The 22,412-nt window shown below is 49.1% G+C and overlaps 12 protein-coding genes across 12 annotated transcripts; 4 read left to right on the top strand and 8 right to left on the bottom strand.

Moving 5' to 3' along the window:
- Positions 1-470: 470 nt before the first annotated feature.
- Positions 471-1,151, bottom strand: N7457_008732 (uncharacterized protein; the record flags this gene model as incomplete). Its single annotated transcript, XM_057179775.1, has 2 exons — positions 471-559; positions 755-1,151. 2 exons carry the CDS (start codon positions 1,149-1,151, stop codon positions 471-473), a joined length of 486 nt encoding a protein of 161 aa, XP_057028161.1.
- A 5-nt stretch (positions 1,152-1,156) lies between these two features.
- Positions 1,157-1,629, bottom strand: N7457_008731 (uncharacterized protein; the record flags this gene model as incomplete). The annotated part of the gene is given in 3 exon segments (XM_057179774.1): positions 1,157-1,279; positions 1,294-1,407; positions 1,513-1,629. 3 exon segments carry the CDS (start codon positions 1,627-1,629, stop codon positions 1,157-1,159), a joined length of 354 nt encoding a protein of 117 aa, XP_057028160.1.
- Positions 1,630-3,883: 2,254 nt separating this feature from the next.
- Positions 3,884-4,402, bottom strand: N7457_008730 (FAD-dependent oxidoreductase; the record flags this gene model as incomplete). Its single annotated transcript, XM_057179773.1, has 1 exon — positions 3,884-4,402. The coding sequence occupies one exon, from the start codon at positions 4,400-4,402 to the stop codon at positions 3,884-3,886; it is 519 nt and encodes a 172-aa protein (XP_057028159.1).
- Positions 4,403-4,487: 85 nt separating this feature from the next.
- Positions 4,488-4,902, bottom strand: N7457_008729 (uncharacterized protein; the record flags this gene model as incomplete). Its single annotated transcript, XM_057179772.1, has 2 exons — positions 4,488-4,675; positions 4,746-4,902. The coding sequence occupies 2 exons, from the start codon at positions 4,900-4,902 to the stop codon at positions 4,488-4,490; spliced, it is 345 nt and encodes a 114-aa protein (XP_057028158.1).
- An 883-nt stretch (positions 4,903-5,785) lies between these two features.
- N7457_008728 (uncharacterized protein) lies at positions 5,786-7,942 on the top strand (the record flags this gene model as incomplete). Its single annotated transcript, XM_057179771.1, has 1 exon — positions 5,786-7,942. The coding sequence occupies one exon, from the start codon at positions 5,786-5,788 to the stop codon at positions 7,940-7,942; it is 2,157 nt and encodes a 718-aa protein (XP_057028157.1).
- A 417-nt stretch (positions 7,943-8,359) lies between these two features.
- Positions 8,360-8,851, bottom strand: N7457_008727 (mitochondrial 54S ribosomal protein mL60; the record flags this gene model as incomplete). Its single annotated transcript, XM_057179770.1, has 3 exons — positions 8,360-8,412; positions 8,508-8,737; positions 8,811-8,851. The coding sequence occupies 3 exons, from the start codon at positions 8,849-8,851 to the stop codon at positions 8,360-8,362; spliced, it is 324 nt and encodes a 107-aa protein (XP_057028156.1).
- Positions 8,852-9,291: 440 nt separating this feature from the next.
- On the top strand, positions 9,292-10,621 carry N7457_008726 (tafazzin; the record flags this gene model as incomplete). Its single annotated transcript, XM_057179769.1, has 3 exons — positions 9,292-9,490; positions 9,556-9,574; positions 9,742-10,621. The coding sequence occupies 3 exons, from the start codon at positions 9,292-9,294 to the stop codon at positions 10,619-10,621; spliced, it is 1,098 nt and encodes a 365-aa protein (XP_057028155.1).
- A 184-nt stretch (positions 10,622-10,805) lies between these two features.
- Positions 10,806-12,434, top strand: N7457_008725 (uncharacterized protein; the record flags this gene model as incomplete). The annotated part of the gene is made up of 1 exon (XM_057179768.1): positions 10,806-12,434. One exon carries the CDS (start codon positions 10,806-10,808, stop codon positions 12,432-12,434), a length of 1,629 nt encoding a protein of 542 aa, XP_057028154.1.
- Positions 12,435-12,598: 164 nt separating this feature from the next.
- Positions 12,599-14,643, bottom strand: dbp9 (ATP-dependent DNA/RNA helicase; the record flags this gene model as incomplete). The annotated part of the gene is made up of 4 exons (XM_057179767.1): positions 12,599-13,700; positions 13,755-14,233; positions 14,302-14,378; positions 14,433-14,643. The coding sequence occupies 4 exons, from the start codon at positions 14,641-14,643 to the stop codon at positions 12,599-12,601; spliced, it is 1,869 nt and encodes a 622-aa protein (XP_057028153.1).
- Positions 14,644-15,341: 698 nt separating this feature from the next.
- On the bottom strand, positions 15,342-16,928 carry N7457_008723 (uncharacterized protein; the record flags this gene model as incomplete). Its single annotated transcript, XM_057179766.1, has 5 exons — positions 15,342-15,642; positions 15,710-15,867; positions 15,930-16,010; positions 16,169-16,709; positions 16,762-16,928. 5 exons carry the CDS (start codon positions 16,926-16,928, stop codon positions 15,342-15,344), a joined length of 1,248 nt encoding a protein of 415 aa, XP_057028152.1.
- A 670-nt stretch (positions 16,929-17,598) lies between these two features.
- Positions 17,599-19,163, top strand: N7457_008722 (uncharacterized protein; the record flags this gene model as incomplete). Its single annotated transcript, XM_057179765.1, has 2 exons — positions 17,599-17,640; positions 17,697-19,163. 2 exons carry the CDS (start codon positions 17,599-17,601, stop codon positions 19,161-19,163), a joined length of 1,509 nt encoding a protein of 502 aa, XP_057028151.1.
- A 618-nt stretch (positions 19,164-19,781) lies between these two features.
- Positions 19,782-20,957, bottom strand: N7457_008721 (uncharacterized protein; the record flags this gene model as incomplete). Its single annotated transcript, XM_057179764.1, has 1 exon — positions 19,782-20,957. One exon carries the CDS (start codon positions 20,955-20,957, stop codon positions 19,782-19,784), a length of 1,176 nt encoding a protein of 391 aa, XP_057028150.1.
- Positions 20,958-22,412: the final 1,455 nt, after the last annotated feature.

Here is a 22,412-nt window from a genome sequence, read left to right as displayed (position 1 = left end):
TCGGGATTCCAGGCTCGGGATCTCCGTGATCCACGAAGCTATCCTGCAAATGACAATGGGGCAAATCCCGACTTGGGTGGACTGAGAGAAGATGATCATAGCCTGTTTTGGATCTTGAAGATTTCTGCAGCTAAGGTAAAAAAAGATCATGCAGTCGAATTCGTCATTGGATTGATTGAGAGAGGCGGAAGTTTCATCCGGAGTAGAACATAAACGACGCTAAAAAGGTTGAAATGCAAAAGAGTATGGATAAATTCTCCGCGCAAAAAAAAAGAGTGGATATTGAACGGAGCAGAGGGCCCAATCATTTGCATATTTCAAAAACATGTCGTTATCTGCTCTTCCAGATTCTCCGAATAAACAAAAGACCGAGGATATTCCAAGCCTAAAACAAGTTCAACGCCAGGAAACCAAAGGAGAGCGAAAGACCAAATTAAAAAAAAAAGCGACAAATGCAAGATACCCCTCGGTCATGCACGCTGCCAAGTAGCAATGTCAGCGGGAGAGATGTCCAAATTTTCAGCAGTGAGCTGGTGAAGCCGCGCGACCTGAGTGGGAGCTAGAGTTTAGAAGTGTCAGCAGCAGTCCTAAAAAGGAGAGCGGCGGGGTGAAGCGTCGGTCCTAAGAGGAGTACCATCGTGGGAAAAGAGGGGCAATGGGAAAGGGAACCAGGGAAGACCAAATTGCGAAGGAGACACGGAACAATGAGCAAATACGAGCCATTAACAGGAAACAGGAAAGGGGATTGACCCACTTGGACGTTGGGCAGCCGCGCCGGCGTGCACATGAATGACAGTCGAATCCACATACTCCTTCGTTATGACACCGTTCACTGAGGCAGCGCTGAGCATCACTCGCAGTCGAAACTTGCCTGGCTGAGAGATCGTGAGCGGACCGAGCTTTGCATATCCGCTCATGGTATTGCCAGTCCGACTGCGCACACTTGCTGTGAGACTGCCGCTCAGGCCGACAGCGGCTCCCGTGCCGGCTTCATCCCGGAGCGAGGCGCTCACAACCAGATGTTGCACATTTTGAGCAGGTGTCCCGATGGGCTTCACAGCAAGAACTACTGGCATCGTGAAGGGGAGACCAGGCCGGGCAGCCGCTGGGGGTGTAATATCGAAGGATAGTGTGAATTCACGACCTGCCATGTTGTTTATTCCCTGCCGATTTGACGCTCTGGGATAGAGGAGTCGCCTTGGATCAAGTTTCGATACAAGGGGTTAAGGGATCGAGGGTCTGTTTCAATCCAATCGGGAAGTAATGAACCGGAATAGATCTTGGAAGTATCACCGTGAAGTATATACCAATCAAATAATTTATGGCGAAGAGAGACAAAACCAATGGAGAGAGAGATCGACGGAATGGACCGGGACGTAGAGAGCCAAAGTCAAGATTCTGTGAATACTGAAATGGGAATTGTGTCAAGAATCCAGATGGCGCGTAGGCCGGGCTTCATATACCTCAGGGCATGCGGCTAGAATCAAATTCAGCCATAGTTTGACCCATAACCCCAATTAGGTGGTACGCCAGAATGATGGCCGAGGAAAAATCGCCACCGTCTAGAAGTGCGCGATTAGACCTAGTGATGGTCGATGACCAGGTAGCCGGGAAAGCCAAGGCGGCCATTATACCACAAAAGCCACAATTGTGATCTCAATACGGAGTAAGAGGCATGTTCTCCAAACATACTGCAAGATCCTTGCATCAGCACGTTCCGGCGACGGGAAATCGAACAGTGGGGCAAAAAAAAGGATAGTTCATTGCTGTTTGGGCGGCTCGATGGGTACGTGTCCCGGCGGCACATCAGTGGTGGAACAGGTACGAGATCTGTGAGATCGAATATGCACTGCAAGAGATCTGAAGCTAGTGTCATGATCGACCGCAAAGTTTCTCACGACAGGGGTTCCACTCTAATTCGTACAACATCCAGCTGTTGATCTAATCCTGTTTGGCGCCGATCGAAACAACCCCCGAGGCTCTCCGGGAATATCTGACAAATCTGACAGGTAAAAGGCCTTGCATATACGGGCGACGTTCATGTGCATTGGAATTTGTAAGTTAAGGCATAGGACCTCAAGTGGATGGGGGGAACTTGGAGGTTATCCTTTCAATAGTTCCGCGCACGGATCAATCAGCGGGGTCATGGTCAATATTGCTCAGTCACTATCGAATTCTGGATGGCTCCCTATTTGGCAGCTGGTATTAGCCAGATGGCAGATGTCATGAATGGGGAATCTCGGTCTGAATGTGGCCTACTAGTGTGCCATCATTTCATCACAGTCATGATCCATGACTTCCAAGGGTTGTTACCTGAGGTTCCCGCTGCGATCAGACCTAGTGGAGACATGATCTCCGAGTCGGGTCAAGGGAGAAACAACATCAGACCGCAATATCTCATTTTGCAGGATCTCTGTCCCTTCACGCAGGAGCTGCAAGCCACACTCTAACGGTGAACTGTGGCGCCATAACCGCCGGCTGGACGCCATGTGAACCACTGGAGCACGGGCATGTCCCAATGCGTACTCCGATGACACTTTTTGTGATACAAGGATTCTTCTTTCTCTTCCAAGATCTATTGATATTCTCATGTTCAAAAATTGTTACCTAAAGATCATCATAGAAGAAACTGGTGGAGTAGAGCGCGGGCTGGTCACAGTTCCGACGATGTGTATCTTCAGCCTCACTGGGTCGAGACCCGTCTATGCTTTGTGCGGGATGTTCTTGTTTAGACCAGCGGGCGGTTCGAGTTCGAGCTGTACTCCACACGGGAGAAGCTTCAACGAAGATCCCTGTACTCCCTACAACCCTGTTACATCCTGTCTCAAGGCTAAACGATCGTTTCGCCGATCTCATCAATAATTTGAATCAGTCGATGCGCCGCCACATCGACCGATGAACCAGAAAACCGGGAAATGCAATGGTCTTTGGATTGAGGGGCCCGGGAACCTCCTTGCGAAGTTGGGCAGACTATTGCGATGCAAGCTCATGCAAAACCAAGTTGATTTCAAGTGATAGGAAGTGACGTGGTTGCGAGACAGGTTTTCGGCGCCAAACCTGGCTGGAAGAACATGATCATCATGACAACAGCATGGATGAGAGGTTGCAACAAAAGCAAAGGTGGATCTCTCAACGAATACGAAGCATGCAAAACCCCAAGCCCAACAAAATGGAGTGTGTTTTGAAATCCAATATTTGCACAGCCACGATGCCAGCCGCAGGTGGCTCGTGCGTGGCTAGTTTGTGGCTCCTGATCTGCAAGGAGAGGCTGGACTGATGGGACTGTGGATATGGTCGTTTCCTAATTGGGCTGCCAAGTTTGGACGGAAGGTTCCCCGGGTCATTCGGATCGCCGATCATTTCATAGATCCAAGATCAATTTTTCCGATTTGTGGGAGAAGTCTTAGATTAGTGCCCGAGGTAAGCATGTGGATGAATGGGGAACGCAGTGCGAGTCTGACAAGTCAATTTGATATCAGAATTCGGGGTGTTTTCTCAATGTTGTTATCAAGACATTTCGCCACTCCAAGCATGTATAAGCTGTTTATACTTCTGACAAACTCAGTAAAAAAAAGCAATGCTTTACGGCTGAGCAGTTGACTGCCCAATGACATCTGCATGCATGTACGTTGAGCCATTAACTGCAATCGTTGTCTATCACTCAGTGGAACCATCTGAACACGAAGTAGTAGGAATAGATAGCGGACAAAAGCAAAGGAACCATCGAATAGCCAAGAGATCCTGAGTTATGAAACGTTGCCATTGGGATGCCAACTTTCTCCACGACTGAACGAAGAGATCCTTCAGTGAAGGGCAGTCACTGCATCATGTCCCACGTCAGACCTGCAGTAGTCTCTGCACGCCGAAACGAATTCTCTTCCAATTACTTGACCCCAGCTGGGAGCATAGAGGTTGTGTCCAGCGAAGTCGACGCGTTGACAATAGCACGAGACAACATGAGCGCATCCTGCAGGCCCAGATTGACACCTTCACCGGCAAAGGGTGCCATCACATGGGCTGCATCCCCAATCAAAGCCACATCTGCGCGATTTGTGCATTCCCACCCCACAGGAAGCATGGGGAATAGCCGGATGAAAGGATCCTCTTCCCGGCGTACAAGGTCAAGCGGCCACGAGTCCCAACGCTTGTAAGGCTGAAGAGTTACCGCTTTCACAGCTTCTATGTCATTCTTGTATGTAAGTTGCTCCCTCCAGACTTCTAGCTGCACGCACCAGCTGAATACATTCAGACTCCCATCTCCGAGCTGCTGGCTAATGATTGTCTTTCCATCTGAGTATGCAAATACCGGACTGCGATTTGTGAATTTATAGAATTTCGGTGCTGTGGGCTCTACGTTAGGAATGGTGAAGCTGACACCACCGATCCCAGAGTACGTGGGCATTTGATCCGACAAAAGGTTTCGAATTTTACTCCATGCTCCATCAGCGCCAGCAAAAAGCTCAACCCCTCTGTGCTTCCATCGAGAATTAGATTAAGGTATTCATCAATTGACCGCAAGTGATGGCTCCATCGAATTGTTTCTTGGGATGAGATTCGAGAAGCATTTCCCGGAGGGAGCGACGATCGGTCTCAGGACATCCGCCGGAGGAAGCTTGCTTCGTCCTAGATTCATCGATATATGGTATGATCTTCTTATCACAGATTATCACAGGCTCTGTCAAATCGTGTTAGTCTTAATAATTCATTATAAGGGCTAGCATCCTTTACCGTGGCGGTCCCCGTACCAGAATGCAAGTCTAGGATTCCGCCTTGTTCGCGAGCGTGCGGGGGCTTGTCTGTTTCGAACACAACTACTTGGATGCTCGGTAACTTAAGCGATAGGTGGGAAAGTGTGAGCCCGACTGGGCCTGCGCCTACCACTGCGACTCGGATGAGAGACATGAGAAAAGAGAGCCGAGGACGAAATTGGAAGGTGATGCATACATGAGCGTACTTACGTCTGGGCGCCAATGCTCTTTTAGTACGGAGTACTGGAAGCACCGCTGCAAACATACGCAGGCAAAATAAAACAGGCAACATGGGCTCTCAGATCAGAGGAAAAGCGGAGGTGCTTATGGTCTCATTGAATACTCGTATAGCTGACTGCATTTGCTGCTAGCCTAGTGATCTAAGACTACTGTGCGCTAACGCATATCTGCGATCCGGAAGCAGATTGGTTTACGCACAAAAGGCTTTATATATTAGCCTTGACCTATACTAACCTTGACCTATGACTGCCTCGAGCTTTTGACTGTTCCTTAGGAAAGCGGGGAGGGTGAGATCTACTATTCCCAATCTGGTTCATCCGCGAGCTTGCTGTCCGAGCCCTTCGTTCAGGAGACTAATAGCGCCACTAAAAATGCCGAATATTGGCGCCTGTTCTAAGCAATAATTTCCTTTCCATTTGCTTTCGCCAGTGACTCTTCCGTGCAAGTGTTGTGATACATAAACAGCCACGATACACCCTAGCTGTCCGTGGACGCGGAACCTCGAGCGTCGTGGAATCACAAGTGGAGTTCTTGTTCTCACTTTTTCACCTGAAATCCCAACATGATCTGAATAGGTAGATAGACTTCTCTAAATGAGACGAATCCTGATATATATGTATGGATACCTACATACACGTAGACTCTGAAGTTGCGCGTGTCAGGGAAGTCCGGTTCCCGACTTGTTGCTTCCTCATGAGTTCCATTTTTGTCTCTGGCCCATCACAAGAATACAGTCTGGACGCCACTTTATGTATATTCTTACCAATACATGGAGAGTATATGCAGGCTTCCACTAGATGGCGCCTTTGCGTACTCGACAGAGTCACTCCCTTGGACCAGGTATACCCCGTCCTCCCAAGCGACCACCGAACACTCCAGTCAAAGTCGATAAGTCAATTGACCCCAAAGTATTCGGTGAGCTTTTAGCCGGAACAGTCGTGATATTTATACTTGCAGTGTTGTTTTGGAAGATTGGACAGTTTGTCAGACGATTCAACCGAGACAAGGTGTTGAGAGCAGGCAAAAGCACTCACACCCGTTACGCACGCACATGGTATGGCTGGGTCGCGCGATCGACTCATGAGAGAAACAAGAAGTTAATCCATGACTTCTTCGCGTGGATTTGGGATTCTTTGGCGTGGAAATCGAGCCGAGATGACTATAGCTGGATATGGTGGGATCCTGGCGACGTGAAGAGGCAAAAGCGCCGCCGACAACTGAAGGGACTTCGTTGGCTACCGGACTGCTTTAAGAGCTATGATGATTTTCCTACTGCTGATGAGATATGGAATCCTTGTGCACGACCTGAGTGTCACGGGGCATTGAAGGACAGTTCCTCAATACCTCATCGTCCTCCAGTACCAGAACCCATCCAGTGGCCGCGAACCCAAGAGACGCCGGCACCAACCTTACCCCAGCAATCTGTTTTGATCAAGGACCCGCCTGTCATCACTCGTTCGATTTTAGAAGAGCTTTTCAGAGACCCACTGAAGCCAAATGATGGCAGTTCTGATCATCAACCCCTGTTCAATTATTGCAAGAACACACCGAGGCCAGATACCCGCACGCCAATGCCGTTCCGACATGTTCAGTCGTTACCATGTCGCCAGAACCGGTCCTATCAGCGCGGAGAATCGATGCCATGGTCGCGTGCTGGGGAGTCCCAGCCCATTCGTTGCCAAATTCAATCCGTCGCCCGACGTGCAGAGTTTCAGTACAACCCAGTGGAGCCAAATGTTTCGATCCCTACAAAAGAGGGCCGAAAGCTTCATTCGCAGGGTCATTCACGCAGGCACCGTGGATGGTCAGCGAGAATGCAGATGGGACCAAAAGCTGTGGATGAAAATATGGGCGACTCATCTGGTCCTCCTGGCACACCAAGAACCGAATTGTTGGCCAGCTATATCTCTGACCCGAGTTCTTCATTTCGTGGTCATCTCAAGCAGCAGAGAGCCAGCGCAGAAGGAAGATTGCGCATCTCTGAGGATAGAACATTCGCTTCCAGAGTGCTTATGGGAAATCAACTTATTTCATCAAATGAGCGTCAGACATACACCAGGACTATCCAATGGTATTCGGCCCCGGCAAGAAGCCGTCTTCAAGGTGAAGCAGCAGCCTCAAAAGCGAGACCAGAGTTGTACAATGAATGGCGATCCATATGTGACCCTAAGAATCATGTCCTGTCCCATCGCCAACGAAAACTTCCCGCCGCTCGATGCTCTGCGGACCAGATCCAGCTTAAAACTGGGGGCAATGCTGATCCATTGAATGACTGGGAGGTCAGAATGCTGGAAAGGCTAGATCGGAAGCTCGTATGGCTCTTTGATGAATTCACTCCTGGCCAAAAGCCGTATCATTTCGCCTTGCTCGCCAATCACTGGTTGAATAGAGAAACATGGCTTGTGTATGATCCAATATCCAGGGTTCCCAACGATGCCCGCCGGGAGTGGGGAGATCCTCGATTCAATGTTCCCTATCCACAGCCGGTTCTGAGCCCGAGACCAAAATACCAGGTTTCCTCACGGAAACGCGTGCAGACACCTCGCATCAATTCTTGGCGAGCGGCAGTGAACAGGCAAAGGGAAATATATGGCATACGAGAGACGATTCGCACCATCACACTGTATGAAGAATCAGCCGAGGAACCGCCAGATGGTCATATTGACCCCGGCTGCTGGGTTTTGCCGAAACCACCTCAAGGCTTTGAGATGTCCACCGCGCAGAAAAACGCCTGGTATGAAGGAGGCGCTGGCTGGCAAGAGAAACTTGAGGACTGGCAAAAGGTCCGCCGGGGATATCGTTTACACAAAGCTATCCACGAAGGCCGAGTCAATCGGGATAGGCTGAAGGAAGTGGCAGCTCAAGTCCATAAGTGCTGTCGTTCTGCCTCGGGAAAATTGATTCCAAGTTACGATCTGGGGCAAACGAGGGTTTCCAACTTTCTTGTGTCATGACTCGTCCTCGAATTGGGCACTTTTTGCACCAGTCCTTTGGTCAACTCGTTGTTCTCTACCTATCATCCAATCATCTGTTCACACTCATTTGAAAAAACCGACATATTTATTACTTGTGGTGTCATACGCTCAGTACCACCCTTTCTGTCCCTGCATTGCTATCATTAGTATAGCTCGGGGACCCCGGCACAGAACCCAAAGAAAAATATTCTCAAAATGCATTTGAATTGAAAGCCTGATCTAAGCGCTGGGGTAATAATGGAAAGTCGTAAGCCACCATCCGGTTCAGAGTGGCCGCGCTGCAATTCCAAAAAGCCAAAACTCCGGTAGTCCATATGTTGTTTTTCGCTCCGACAAGCCCCCCGCCGGAGGCGAGTTTCGGATGTATAGTACATGTGCGGGGGGAAAAGAATCCGTTTAGAAACCGGGAGGGTTGACACGCTGGCTGACACGAGTCCACTTGGGCAGCTCTATAAGAAAATGAAGTGGTTAGCTCATCCCTTCAAGGTAACATTGAACCACAATTGGTGTATTCAGGTCAAACGGAATTGGAACAAGGACGTACTGTGGATGCTCTTGCGGTAACTCTTCTCCTTCTTATCGAAAAGAGTGTACTTGTCCTTCGGCAGCATTTCCTCCTCGCGCGGCATCTCCGCGAACCACCGGGTCACAGCCTTGGAGGTCTGACCATTCCGCTCGAGTGCGGCACTGACGGTGTCGACGACGCGATCCACGGAGCGCAGGCGCTTGCGCTGACGTGCCTTCTGAGGAGAGGAGAGACGCCACGGGGTCTTCCTGTGATTCGGGAGGAACTGTTAGATTGGGCTCGTTTGTGGTTGTGAATCAGACTCGGAATCTAAATACGCACCAGAGAAGACCACCAAATAGTGCTTGGGTTGACTTGAACATTGTTGCTTGGTGATGTTGTCAGGGTGTAGGCGGAAGAAAATCGTGCTCGGAGTCGGGAGTGTAGCTGGTCCGTGCGCAGGATGTATAGAAAAGCAACAGATCTAATCACTAATTTACGGATTGATACAGTAGATATCGAGGATATCTGCGATATTTCAATTGGATCAGTGAGATTAACTGCTGATTTTGAATTATCATCTGCCATATCATTATAGAATCGTAATGCTGGACTGGTGATTTGCCGTGAATGATTACCCCAACCAAAATCATGTGATTTCGACAGAATGTCGAACTCCGAGGGACGCGATATTTTTTTTTTTTGAAACTTCACTCGACTCAGTCGCACCTGCTTTTGGAGAAAGGTCTATTCAGGCTTCTTTAGCTTGCCCGAAGATCTTCCCTGTTCATGGATTGCGCATAGCACTCTTACACTATCCACCATGGACTCGAGCGCAACGGCGGAATCCCCGTCCCTCCCCTGGAGGGTACTCTCCAATACAGCGATGCTTGGAGTTGCGGGCTTATGTCGTGGTTTCCTCTCGGCTTTATGTCACGCAAAATGCTATGGGGAAGAGGAATTCACGGAATTATTGGACTCCCGTCGTGATATTTCCAAGCGAACGCGAGGATTGATTACAGGTATGTCAAGTCACAGCGCACTGCATCAGATCAATGCAGTTGCTAATTTTTTTGTCTCGAAATAGTATCGAATCACATTAGCGTGTACGTGTCTCCAACCACCTGAATCAAGGCAACTCATACCACAATTGTGAAAATGGCTGACGTTGCGCCGGGATACCAGAATGGATGACCCATTGATTTGGGGCATTTTGCCTATGCGGTTTTGGAATAAGCGATGGTCATTTGGAAGCCATGATATTTGCTATCAGACAAGGTATCTCACGAATCATCCGGATGCTTCCATGTATTATTTTGCTTACTGGAGATGACTGTAGACCGCTGTCACTATTCTTCACCATGGGACAAGTCTTGCCAACACATCGTTCTGCGCATTCCATATTCGGTGGCCTAGCTCAACCCGCTATGACCGAGGCTGTTCGCCTTTTATCGAAGGGTCCTTTCCCCGTCGACCACCACCGCGCCCTACCGGAATATCAGCGTTGGAGCCGCGAAAGCGTCTGCGTTGATCCTTTCTCGGACCTTGAAGTCGCCTACACAACCAATGGCCACGATGCACACCTGGCACCTTCAGCATATTCCTGCAACTCGAATTCATGGGTTCATATTTTCCCGGAAGGCAAGATTCACCAGTCACCACGGAAGACCATGCGCTATTTCAAGTGGGGAATTGCTCGGCTTATTCTAGAGCCCAAAGAATGCCCGGATGTGGTTCCCATGTGGATTGAGGGCTTCGACGATGTCATGCATGAGAGTCGGGAGTTCCCACGTTTCCTTCCTCGGCCGGGCAAACAGGTCAGTGTCACCTTTGGCTCAAAGGTAGACTCAGAGGTTGTGTTCGGAGACATGAGATCCCGTTGGCAGAAGCTGAAAGCGAGAGTCGAAAAGAGCTACCCCGAATCTCGTGATCTGCCTATTGGTGTGCTGAGTGATGAGCTGCTGAATGACAAGGAAGCCGTGGAGCTGCGCAAAGAGGTCACCTTGAAGATCAGAAACCTTGTCTTGGATGTCCGCCGATCACGCGGATTGCCCGATGAGGATCCGAAGGAAGGCTTGGTAGATACCTGGCTAGCGGAGGGCCACAAGCGTGAGGGCCACATGAAGGACGATTCCTGGGTTCGGGATATCTAAGCCCTTGTAGATAGACTGTACAGTATTGTATAGATTTGATTATGAGCAACTATGAACTATGAGCGTCATTTTAGTCCTATTTGTTTCCCAAAGGCGGTAAACTCTTGTATAGATCAGGACTGGGGGCGATAAGCGATATGACGCGGGGCATCATTGCCTCCGTCAACTCCGCATTCGACCGCAGATGCCGAAAAAGCACCAGTGGTTTCACGCAAAACCTGCCAGCTCAGCACACCCCAGTCTCGCGCCATCTGAGTCTCGTCAGCATGGCGGGTCTGGGGTCCGGGGCTCGTCAACGACGGCGTCAGTTAACGATTTGATCAGTCACCTTCGTCGCACCCAGATCCCTAGTCCATCCCCCGATGATCCTCCAAGCTCCCAACGTGCTCAACGTGCCTTTATCACTCCGCGATCCGTTCACCCGTCTCTTCGAGGTCTGCTAGAGCTTCCCGAAACCTTACCGCCGCGACCTCGCCCAGGTGGTCGTCGCACGCTGTTCGGTGTTCGTCCGTCTCGGCGAACTGTGGGACCTCCGCCGCCTGCGAGTTGGCTCTCTCGGAACGATGATGCAGAAAAAGACCAAGGGTTCCTGAGCCGAGTCCCAGGGCCCTTGGAGCAGGACATTCACCGACTAAATCGGCTCCAGAGGCCGCTCTTTCCTGATAGGAGAAGTCTGCTACATCTGTTACTAAAATCGATGGCTTTAAACTGGTCTTGGCACATTGAATTCGACGGTCCATTTCTGTCTCAACTCCCAAATCATATCAAGGAACTGCTATTGAGTTATGTTGCTGTATATGCAAGAGGCTTGTCTCTGGACGGGTATATGAAGGGGCTGAAACCGCTCTTTTTGACCCAGGAAGACCAGGATCAACTCAGCAAGGACAATCCAGATTTCAGCGAGTCAATGGGCGTCAACGGAGATTTTCAAATTGCGCAGTTGGATTTGGGAAATGCTCTGGGAAGATGGATAACTCTCAAGCAGCTCACACACGAAATGATACACTCGCCAGCTCCGGCTCTAAGTCGCGACACAATAGAGGCCGTCCCATCTTCGTGGGACGAAGAAATCGACGAAGGCAAAGGGAAAGCTACACCAGATGATGATCTGGCTCCATCCGTCCCCATGAGTATTACCCAAACTCTTCGCTTCCCCAAACTTCGCGCATTGTCTTTAGCACACCCGAAGCCTAGTGCTGCAAGCTGGCCCGCTCTTCTCAATTTAATGGCACACCTGCCTACCATAACTCATCTCTCACTTGCACACTGGCCAATACCACATCGCAACCCAAGTGCTGCCCCTGAACGTATTCGCGAAGCGATGATCAAGTCTTCGGCTTCAGATGCCTTAGAGGACCACTGGGCAGAAGCTGCGAGTGTCCTTCGCCAGCTCTCGCGCTCAACCTACTGTCTAAAATGGTTGGATCTTGAGGGCTGTGCCCAGTGGCTGCCAGCCTTGAGTTGGGTCGGGGACGATCCCAACGGCATACCATACAGCCCTGATAATGTTGGTCCGGAGTGGAATGGATCATGGAGAGATATCGAGTGGCTTGGGATCGGCCCTGGCTTCCTGGATCTGGCGAAATCCAACAGTTCCTTGGATTTGTCGTTCCCTGAAACTGCCTCGCAAACGCTCTCAGCAGATTCCCTTTGTGCATATCACATTCAAAACGCGCGTGATGTGCAGAGACACATTCGACAGTTGAGAAGTGGGAGGAAATGGATTGAAATTGAGCTCGGACTGGGACTGGAAGACATCGACACTGAGATAATCAGGCCGCCGAATGGGCATGAGTTCTCAGTCTACTTGTGAGGACTTGCTACGGGGACCATAAAATATGTACAACGCACAGCTTTTAATAAAAGAAATGCCTAAATACGCATTTGTATCATAGGTGTAAATCGAAATTCTTTTTATTCATATCTGACTGTACAATGGTATCCGGACCAAACGCCCACCGATTTTAAACTATGTAACTATTTCTTCGACCGATTAAATGTCTTCAAAGGATCAACCTTTCCACCGGACTTTCCACGAGCACGGTTGCGGTCTCTCGCCTTGCGGATGCGGTTCTGCTTTGACTTTGAGAAGCCAACATACCCAACATTCTCCTTTGAAAGACCCTTGCGGCCCTTAGCAGGCATCAGGTAATCGGGGACATGCTTAAGATGCGCCTGGACACGCGCAGCACGGAGCTCGCCGTCGTGACGCAGCTGTCGCAGCTCATCGGGGTTATCCTCGAAATGGCGCTTCAACTTCTCACTCTTGATTAGTTCCTGTCGGATCTCGCGTCCTCGAGCTTCCTGCACTGCCAGTCTAGTCACAGCGCGGAGAGCATCGGTCATACGGTATCGGAAGGCGTCGACTTGCGACATCTCGAAGTGGTAGGGCTTGACTTCATGGCCGAGCTTAGTTTGTCTCTTGATGATCTTGGCGAGCATGGCTTCGTCGTGCTTTGTGCTGGGGATTGAGGTGGGTCTGTGCTTGCCGTGCTTCTCGGTGGGAACAACGAATGAAAGGGCCATTCCTGCCTTGCCAGCGCGGCCGGTACGTCCGATGCGGTGGGTGTAAGATTTGGAGGTGGTAGGGAGGTCGAAGTTGAGGACGCAGGCGACATTTTGGAAATCAATGCCACGAGCAATGCTGTAATCCTTCTCCTTGCTAGTCATCTTGCGGCGCTTCTGTGTTTGCGGCTTCTTGGCCTTTTCGCTCTCATCAACTGCCTCTTCATCCTCGCTGCTTCCCATCTCTTCTTTGGCTTCCTCTTCTTTAGATTCCTCTTCTTCAGCCTCCTTGGCTTGGCGAGACTTCTTAGATTTGGCCACTCCCATTACTTCTTGCTCATCGGCTGCAACAATGATATCGTAGACACCCTTGTTGAACTCTTCCACAACGTGGATTCGGGAGTTGATAGGGAGTTCTGAGTTGAGGACACAGCTCTTGAGGCCGAACTGTTCAAGGAAGAGCTTCACACGGTAGCATCGGTCCACATCTGCCACAAAAATGATGACCTTGCCCTTGATAAGCTGCAGTTTGAAAATGACGTAGGTGAGAAGGAACTTCTCATCTTCCGCGCATCTGTTGGAATTTGATCAGTGAATGTTGTAAATGAAATGTAGCACATTGTCTTACCGGACGATAAACTGGCTGACACCAGCACCCTTCTCTTCCTTCTCCTCCAGCTTAAGAATCACCGGGTTTCGGCAGTACAAGTCCTTCAATGTATCGACCTCTGAAGTGAGTGTAGCACTCATCAAGAATGTCTGCGCCCCACGCGGAATTGCCTTGGAAAGCGCATTGATTTCTTCGTCATATCCGTAAGACAGAACGAGATCTGCCTCATCGATGACCAAATGCGTGATTTTATCGAGCGACAAAGCGGAGTTGTTGACGTTGCTGTAAACTCTGGTAGGCGTGGAAACAACGATATCCGGGAAATCGGCCAACAATGAACGCTGAACTTCATCGGACACCTTCTGAGTCAAGTTGATTGACCGGATATCCTTTCCGCAGAAAATAGCGAAAGATGTAATCACTTTTTGAACCTGTTCTGCAAGCTCGCGAGTGGGGACAAGGATGAGAGCAGTTGTGGCTTTGGAGGAGGGGTCGGCCTGATCGATCAATGTTAGACTTTTTGTATTCCTCTGCAACAATCAGATGAGGAAAAGAGGTTACGAACAGTCTTCTGCTGGAGGATGGCTTGCAAGATCGGGAGGACATAGGCGGCGGTTTTGCCAGAGCCGGTTTTCGCACGGGCTATTTCTGTCAGCGGAACTCTTTTGACACGTCAATTTGAGATGGTCCACTCACCAAGGATATCCTTTCCTTCCAATGCAAGAGGAATCGCCTTGGACTGTACAAGTGTAGGTTTGGTGAACTTTTCCTTAATGAGAGCTTGGCGCAATCGAGGGTCGAGGTTCAGGGCTTCAAAGTCGAGTTCTTGGTCCTCGGCCGCAGCGGCCTCGGGGGATGGGACATCGTTTGCGTCCAGCTTGCGCTTCATTGTGATTGTGCTAGGCATTTGCTTGATGGAATCTGAGGAAGTTGAAACTTTTTTGGGAAATTTTGTCGGGCGGTGAGATTGTCGCGGGCGGTGAGTTGGAAGATTTGGGCACTGGAGCATGTTGACATAATTGGTGATGCCTCAGGCAGAAATGATATCTATAGAACAGTGTTGGGACGAACTTGAAATATCTTGGATAGTTCAATTATTCCGTAGTGCTCATCTTGGATCTAAGACAATGTGTAGAAATATACTAGAAATTTGTGCTATTATCAGAAATCATACTAGCGGTAAGTAGGCATACCATCTTAGTATTGAATACCCAATGTATAGATCAAGCGATAGAGGTCGAAGCTTTGTTTTCAAGATCTAATCTAAATGAATACTCCAAAATAACAATAGGAAGCAGATATGCTCATGCTCACTAGATATTAAATTCAATAGGCGTCCACATGGTATGGCACTTCACGTATTACTGTGCTTAACATGATAAGAAGACAGAACATAAAGGATAGGAAGAAAGAAGAAAGAAAGGAAAGAATACCAAGAGAGAGAGAGTAAAAAAGGGCAGAAAGTCGTATAACAGAATAGCAAGATCTCAACTGACTACATAGGATGATCAGTTTTTGGCAGGAACCCTTCCAATTGCCAGAGTGATTGATGACGAAGCATCTCGCATATCGGCCAAATGCATGGGTGTTTGGCGCTCCTAATCATCATCTCAAAAACTCGTAGTTTGCATACTCTAGAAATTTCGCTTGGGATGCTTCCGTGATTTTGCCTACGGGAAGAACTTTGACATTGTGCTCGACAGTGTAGATCTTGCCAAAGTTCACCCGAGACATACGATCCAGCTTCTGATCAGCCTTGGCGGGTTCGACCTCTAGAGGCTCCTTAATCATACGAGGCTCTGCTCGCGAAGAGTGAGGTTCATCACCTCGCATATAGATGACGGCATGCTTGGGCACGTCGACCCCGGACTTAGCTACGCCTTGTCCACCGTAGGTAGCAATGGGACTAAAATGGTGGATCAGCATGTTATCACACAGCTGAAAACTCTTGGAAGCTTGGAAATTCCACATACATACACCAGCAGCACCCCTTCCGCTCTCTAACTACCACCATGCGGCGGATGCTACTGTATATAGACTCTCCGTACTTGCCCGTGGTGAATGGGCTTAATTGTTGACTGAGTACAGTCCCATGTGAGCCTGCATTCTCATGATAGAGCATTGAAAAAACCTATACAACGGCAATTATTAGCAGGCTTTAAATACAGATCCATTTGGCTTGCGTGAATATACCTTGCCCACTCGAAAAAATTTCCAAGCCTCTCTCTGCCTTTGATAGCCTGGTCCACACAAATATTTCGTCAGTTCATGGCCCTAGATATCGATTGAGAAACAGCCCAGTCCATTGCTTACGACGATCCAATGTCTCACTATCGCGGCCTGTGATTGAGTATGAGGGCCCCAAAAATGATTTTTGCTATAGGTCAAAATTAGCCAATCAAGTAACATAAATAGGGGATGATAGTACTTACTACATCACTGTCGTATCTTCGTTGGGCATCTCCCAAAATGGGGTCATTGCGGTGGCTCTGACTGCTCTCGCCATATGTGGGCACTATATGCGAGGTTGGGTGATCCCCCAGACTCAATCCTTGTAGATCCTCAACAAGGCCATGCGGAGTGGACGCATCACTTTTCGATGAGGCGGCTTCGTTCCGGTTGGATATGCTCTCGCGCCCTGTTTTGCGACCGGCCGGACCGCGGTGTGTTCCATGAGGCGTTTCCTGGCCCCATGTAGACTGAATGGTATGGTTGGTTGCCCCTGTACCAATATATACGCCACTATCCACCCGACGCTGACTGACAGGTCGCGAATATCCAGCGTCCGAAGGTCGGCGATCAAAGGCCGGTCGATCATTGGCATCTCCTTGGCTGTAATCGAGCGCAGCCGGCCGCTGTGGATCTGGGCGAGTCGCATGATGGCCTGAATTGGGAATCGGGACCTGATGTCGGTATACATCGTCGGGCCTGGAAAGCGCGGCCCCGGAGGCGCTTTGGCGCGAGGTAACACTTCTATCAAATACATTATTGACTAGGAATCTTCACACGCGAAGGATGAACCAACCTTGAATCTTGATTTGCGGGTGCGGCAGTTCGACTGCCGCCTGGCTGGTCCCATTCGTAATAAATATTCCCTTCTGTCTTGATTAGATCCACGTAAGTCGCTATATACATAGCAGTAATGCCCACCTGAATGATCATAGTAGGGCCGATACCATCGGCTGTGTTCATGACTCAATATCCAGTCTCCAGCCATGATGTTTGCCTATCTGGTATACACGAAATCGAGAAAGACCAGGTAAACATATCAAGGCGTTTGAGGGTGTATCGCGACAGTTTTGGATCTCACTCCACCTCAAGTACCCATTGTCGTATCATGCGGCTCGGTCCGTCTTCATAGTGCAAATTCATTTTGTACATAATGTGCATGTCGCGTATGCAATGAATCGAGTTGATTTGTTGTCAAGCGCTCACTCGCGGAAGAGAGGGCGCTGCAACCAGCACATGATCATTCTGCCCCAATAGAAATCCAGAAGGTTGATTATGAGGAAAAGAGTGGCTGATAGGCCTCAATCGCCCCTGTATTTTATTTTTCTCGACCAACTGAATGTCAGCAAGACAGCTGAGAACCGGGCGCTAATGCAGTGCAGGAGCCCTCGGAGCAACGGCCATTGGAGTCTTCTGTTCGGGTACCAACGCGCCACTGCGCCTGTGACTCTTTCACCCCCCCTGAAGCAGGTAACTCGCGAGGCTCTCACATTTTCACTTGTCCAGTCACTCGGATCTCAATAACGTTCACTCTTCACATTCGAACGGCCATCGCCGATATTCGAAGGTGTTGGCGTCTGACTTCCGTCATGTGCGAGATGTAATCGGGAACTACCGTGCAAACACATAGAGAATGGCATCTTGGCCAGGCACCTTATGGAATCGGTCATCACAGGTTAGTTGGCCCTGTCGACCTGTATTACAATAGACACTTATCATGATATCACGTAGCCGTCTTCTATAGCAAATGTCGGGGCCAAAAGCAGGAGTGAAGCCTGCCTGGACGACTGTTCATTTGCCCCGCAGCCTCCAATTCCACAACTGGAGGAGATACAAGGGGATGATAGAATATGGAATTCCACAGGATCGGAGACTCAACAGCCACAGTCTGCGTTTCATTCCGAGGAAGTTCAGAAAACGACACCAACCACGCCGATATTCGGCTTAGCAGAACAAGAAATCCGAGAGAAGAGCCAAGAACCCATCAAGAGCAGGAGGTGGTTACCCCAAACTCTACATAACTGGGACGACTACGAGTCTACATCTTCATCATCAGTACCAACTTTCCGATTCCAATATCTCCCGGAACCAAATGAAGCAAGCGAATGGTATCACATGCCTGAGCCGCCCCCTGAATCGGCTCAAGAAACCCGGGCCAAGGTGATGAATCTTCTAGACGAAGTGCTAAGTGCACATGAAGATGTTTCAGCCAAGCGCCATCGGATCCGAGAGATGCGACATATGCTGCGCCAGAAACGGGACGAGGAGGGCGACGTACGGATTACATTGCGGAGCAAGTTGAATCTCATAACTGCCGAAAACGTGCATGATGATCTTGCTGCTATCAATGACACGATCAATGAACTCCAAGATGCCACTGCATCATATTTCATCCTTGAAAATGAATATCATAGACAGGAAAATGAACTGGCAGAACTGGAGTATGATTACAACAAACGCCTAGAGAGGCTGCAAGCAATCCTCGAGAATCAAGGCCACTCTCTAGCAAATCGTGACGCTATGGAATCGGATACCGCTTCTTCTTCAGCGGACTATACTTCGGACTATGGAGATGAACCGTCACCCCAAATGGCCGAATACCTTTCCATGGTCGGCGAGGCGCGTATACTAGTGGAACGGCTCTCGGAGATGGAGACAGAATACCTCATCCTGAGTGAACAACGCGAACAACACGCAAAACTCGGGATTCCCCAAGACAATTATTCGATCAATTTTATACTTCGATACACGGGAGAAAAAGCGAAGATCGAATCCGAGTTAGAACTTGCCCGCCATAAAGTCGAATCGCATCCCGAGCATTCAAATCATCTCGCCCAGGTTGATGGCGATATAGATGAAGATGAAGAGGACGAGATGATACAGTACTTTCTACCGGAGAAACCAGAGGACCAGCGGTGCGAGGATCCGCTCCGCTCTTCGGAATTTGACGACCCATCGCCCTTTTTCGCTGCTGCACACGCCCAACCTGTCAACAAGGGCTCCTTTGTGGATCGATGGCTTCTTCACCGATTGCGACATTCAAGTTTTGAGATCATGCGGTTCAAGTCTGCACCTGAACTAGTGGACCTGAGGAGCAAGGGCTGGGAATCAGACAATATTAGTAAAATGGCAATGAGGCTTTGGTTTCAAGATGGTGCGGCAACTGTGGAACATGTTAGAAGTCATTCAGGTGGGTAGTTTATATAGCATCATCGTTTCAACGCTCATAGCGAGTGCAGTTGGTTTCTCCTCTCTCCGTTGCAGCAAAATCCCACCGAACCAAGACCTTGATATCTTAACCAAGTATTGATTTGAAAAAAAATCCTGTTCATCCTATGCAACAGCCTATAGAGTGTAATTGCCATGATATAACCGGAGATATCGTTTGCCGTATATGTAAAGCTGTCCCGGAGGGTAAGGGCTGGGATTTATCAAGGTATGATTTGGTAGGGCCATGCCTCATCGTCTGCTGAATATTCTGGATGAGCTGAACCAGGTGTGTTTATGAGAGGAACAGATTGTCTCTTCCATGAAACTAACTTCCAATGATTCAATTATAAACCAGAATTATTAGATTATTTGAGCAATGAAATCACTGCATTTCCTAATCACAAATCGATTCGTATCGTGATGCTGTTCATTATGTACATGACCCATACAATTTCCCATATCCATATCCATAAGTCAATCGGCAGATGCCGAGATAAAAAAAAAAGACGCTGATCCCATAGCCAAAGAATATTGAACATTCAAAATCAGACCCCATCAACCAGGGTATCTGACACATCAAAACGTGCCCCAATATGCAGTCATAAATCAAGAATATTGTGTCTCGCCCTCACTGTCACTCAAGCTGTCACGACGACGACTCCGTCCATCCCGGCGATATCCCTTCGTTAAGCCCGGGATGGGGTGCTTGTAACTCTTAGTTCCAGAGTCTTCGGTGTCGACATTGGAGTATTGATATTCAGAACGGGACCCGGCGGACGAGAAATCTAGGGGCTCAGTGTAGTGGCCCTTAACCGCAGAGCGACGATCACGGTGCTTACGAGGGCTGCTAGTACGAGAGGACGGGGCGGGAGGTGGACCCGATGGCGCAACCTCGCTGCGACGATCACGGCGACGGTTATGACGGCGAGTGGATGGGTCACGAACACGGCGTTCCTCGGTTGCTTGACTGATCACGTCCTCGCTTCCTTCTGTGAAAGAGAAGCCAGAAGGCTCACGGGTCTGGCGGCGTGGCTGGGGCCGGTCATAGGCAAAGTCACGAGATTGACTCATCTCACTCTGTTGATAGGAGGTTGGCGGGGCGGAGGTGTCATAATCACTGCCATGGTAGGTTCCATCGGCTTCGCGATTCATGCCGCCAATGCGGGCCGGTTTCTCTTCCCGGTATGCGCGCACGTCAGCATCCTCTGCTCCTTCCCATTGGTCGCGCTTGTTGCGTCGGAGAAGCTTTTCTTTAGCGTTCTCCTTGAACTTCCTGCGGTTTGACTTCTCTTCGGTCACGGTCGTCGCTGTCTCGGTGTATGATCCTTCTGTGTACGAATATCCATCGTCGGTGTAATTCCTATCAACAATGCTTCCGCCTCCGAGCCGAGTACTCTTAGTGGCGTTACTTAGAGTCTCTCCGTTAGGTCCCTTTCGTCGTAGAACCGTGGACTTGTAGTCGTCCCAGTCGCCCTTGCGCCAGACGAACCCGCCGTTCTTAGCCCAGAAAAAGAACCAGATCGTTGCCAAGACAAAAAGCAGACCGATGATGGCAAACAAGGCCATCAGGCCCTGCATCTTGATGCTGTGTGGGTCGACCGTGCCTTTTCCATAGGCTGGCTTTGTGTCTTTTGAATCACGACCGAAGATAGAGGGGGTCTCAAGGTTGATGGAAGGTGAGGCATTGAGGCTGTTATCATTGTTGGCATCCCTAACGTAAAGTCCACCCACGTCTGCTACCGGAATATCGGAGGAATCTTCGATCCGCCAGAATGGAGGCATAATGAGATTAGAGTAGTCAAGAGCACACGGCTCAAGACTTGACTCACTTGTAGAGTGTTAGTACACCGTGCAATATTGCGATTGAGGGCGATGTACATACATTGAAGCAAGTGATCAGCACCAGATCTAGATGTAGATTACTGGCACACTGGAATGTGGGCGTAGAATGTGGATATCAAACGTGGGATAACAGGAAGGTACAGTGCCTGAATAGACGTCAGTAAAATCTAGAAGGAAGAACGAGAGAAATGACCGGCGCAATGATGATCTAGCCCAACGTCCTTCCTGGAATTGAGGAGGTTGGTGGAGAGGCTGGGGACTATGGGTGTTTACATGAGGGTTGTCATGGACAACCTGCTTACATCACTCCCCCACATCACATGGGCAGACCACGGATCCGAACCTTAGTCCTGAAGTCCACCCGTGGGTCGATCTATAAAAAGAGTTTAGGACGGCTCTATTTAAATCTGAAACATGGCGTGTAAAGAAATGGAGTTTAATAATGTATCTATTATACCGAGGTATGAAGTCAAGCAATTTTCTCCCGCTTGAAATAAATCTCAGAAAGGCTCCTCCACGATCGAAAGCTGTGATCACACGCAGGCAGCTTGCGGGGTATCAAAACCAACCAACTAATCAGCAAAAGCAGAGGAGTATCAAGGCCAATGAATGAGAAAACAGACAAGGGACGAAAGCAGATTGCAAAGGATAAACCGAATCAATACAAAGCCCAAAACAGACTACGAGCCTCAGTCCAATTAGGACAACCAAATAGCATCATCACACATGTAAAATCGTAGATATGGCCAAAGAAAAAGATGACCCGTTGAGAAATGGCAAGTAAACAGATATGGGTATAATCTCTCTCCGCCACCTGGAGTCGCGAAGAAAGTAACCAGGAGAAAGACAGAGGCCCAATGACAAGAAAGGCTATACATAAAACGCTGACAAAAGGGGAGAGACATCAGAAAGTAAAGCACATCAGACTTGTCATTGCAGGTCATCAGAATCGTACAATCATATCGCCATAACAGAGACATCAAGGGGGGTTTCGTGCCCGACCAATTTGCCCAGGCACGTAAAAAATAGAAAGAAAATAGAGACAGCAGTTGCAAATGAAATCACACACAAAATTCCTCCCAGTTTAGCGAGACCGTTGGGCAACCGGCAACTCTAGACTCCATGACAAAGTCTAGTCTGTTCCAAAGCTGCCCAACGGGGCTCCGCTGCAGGTAAAATTACCAGTGGTTTTTTTTGTTTTGTTCCAGCCATAAGCACCCAATCCCGAAGAAACGCAAGATATGCAAAGCAATCGAAACTTTTGACAAACGAATAAGGCCAGCCAGAAACGGCTACACAGACACAAGATGGAATCACAACAAATATACCGAACCAAAATGAAAAACGAAAAAGGACCGAAAAAAGGACCGCATCCAACACGGTAGGAAAACATGA

Source organism: Penicillium paradoxum (genome assembly GCF_028828445.1).
Source record: "Penicillium paradoxum strain IBT 22861 chromosome Unknown utg000007l_segment0_segment0, whole genome shotgun sequence".
NCBI classification, from domain to species: Eukaryota; Fungi; Ascomycota; class Eurotiomycetes; order Eurotiales; family Aspergillaceae; genus Penicillium; species Penicillium paradoxum.
The sequence above is the reverse complement of the archived record's forward strand: the minus strand, read 5'-3'. Positions and strand labels throughout refer to the sequence as shown.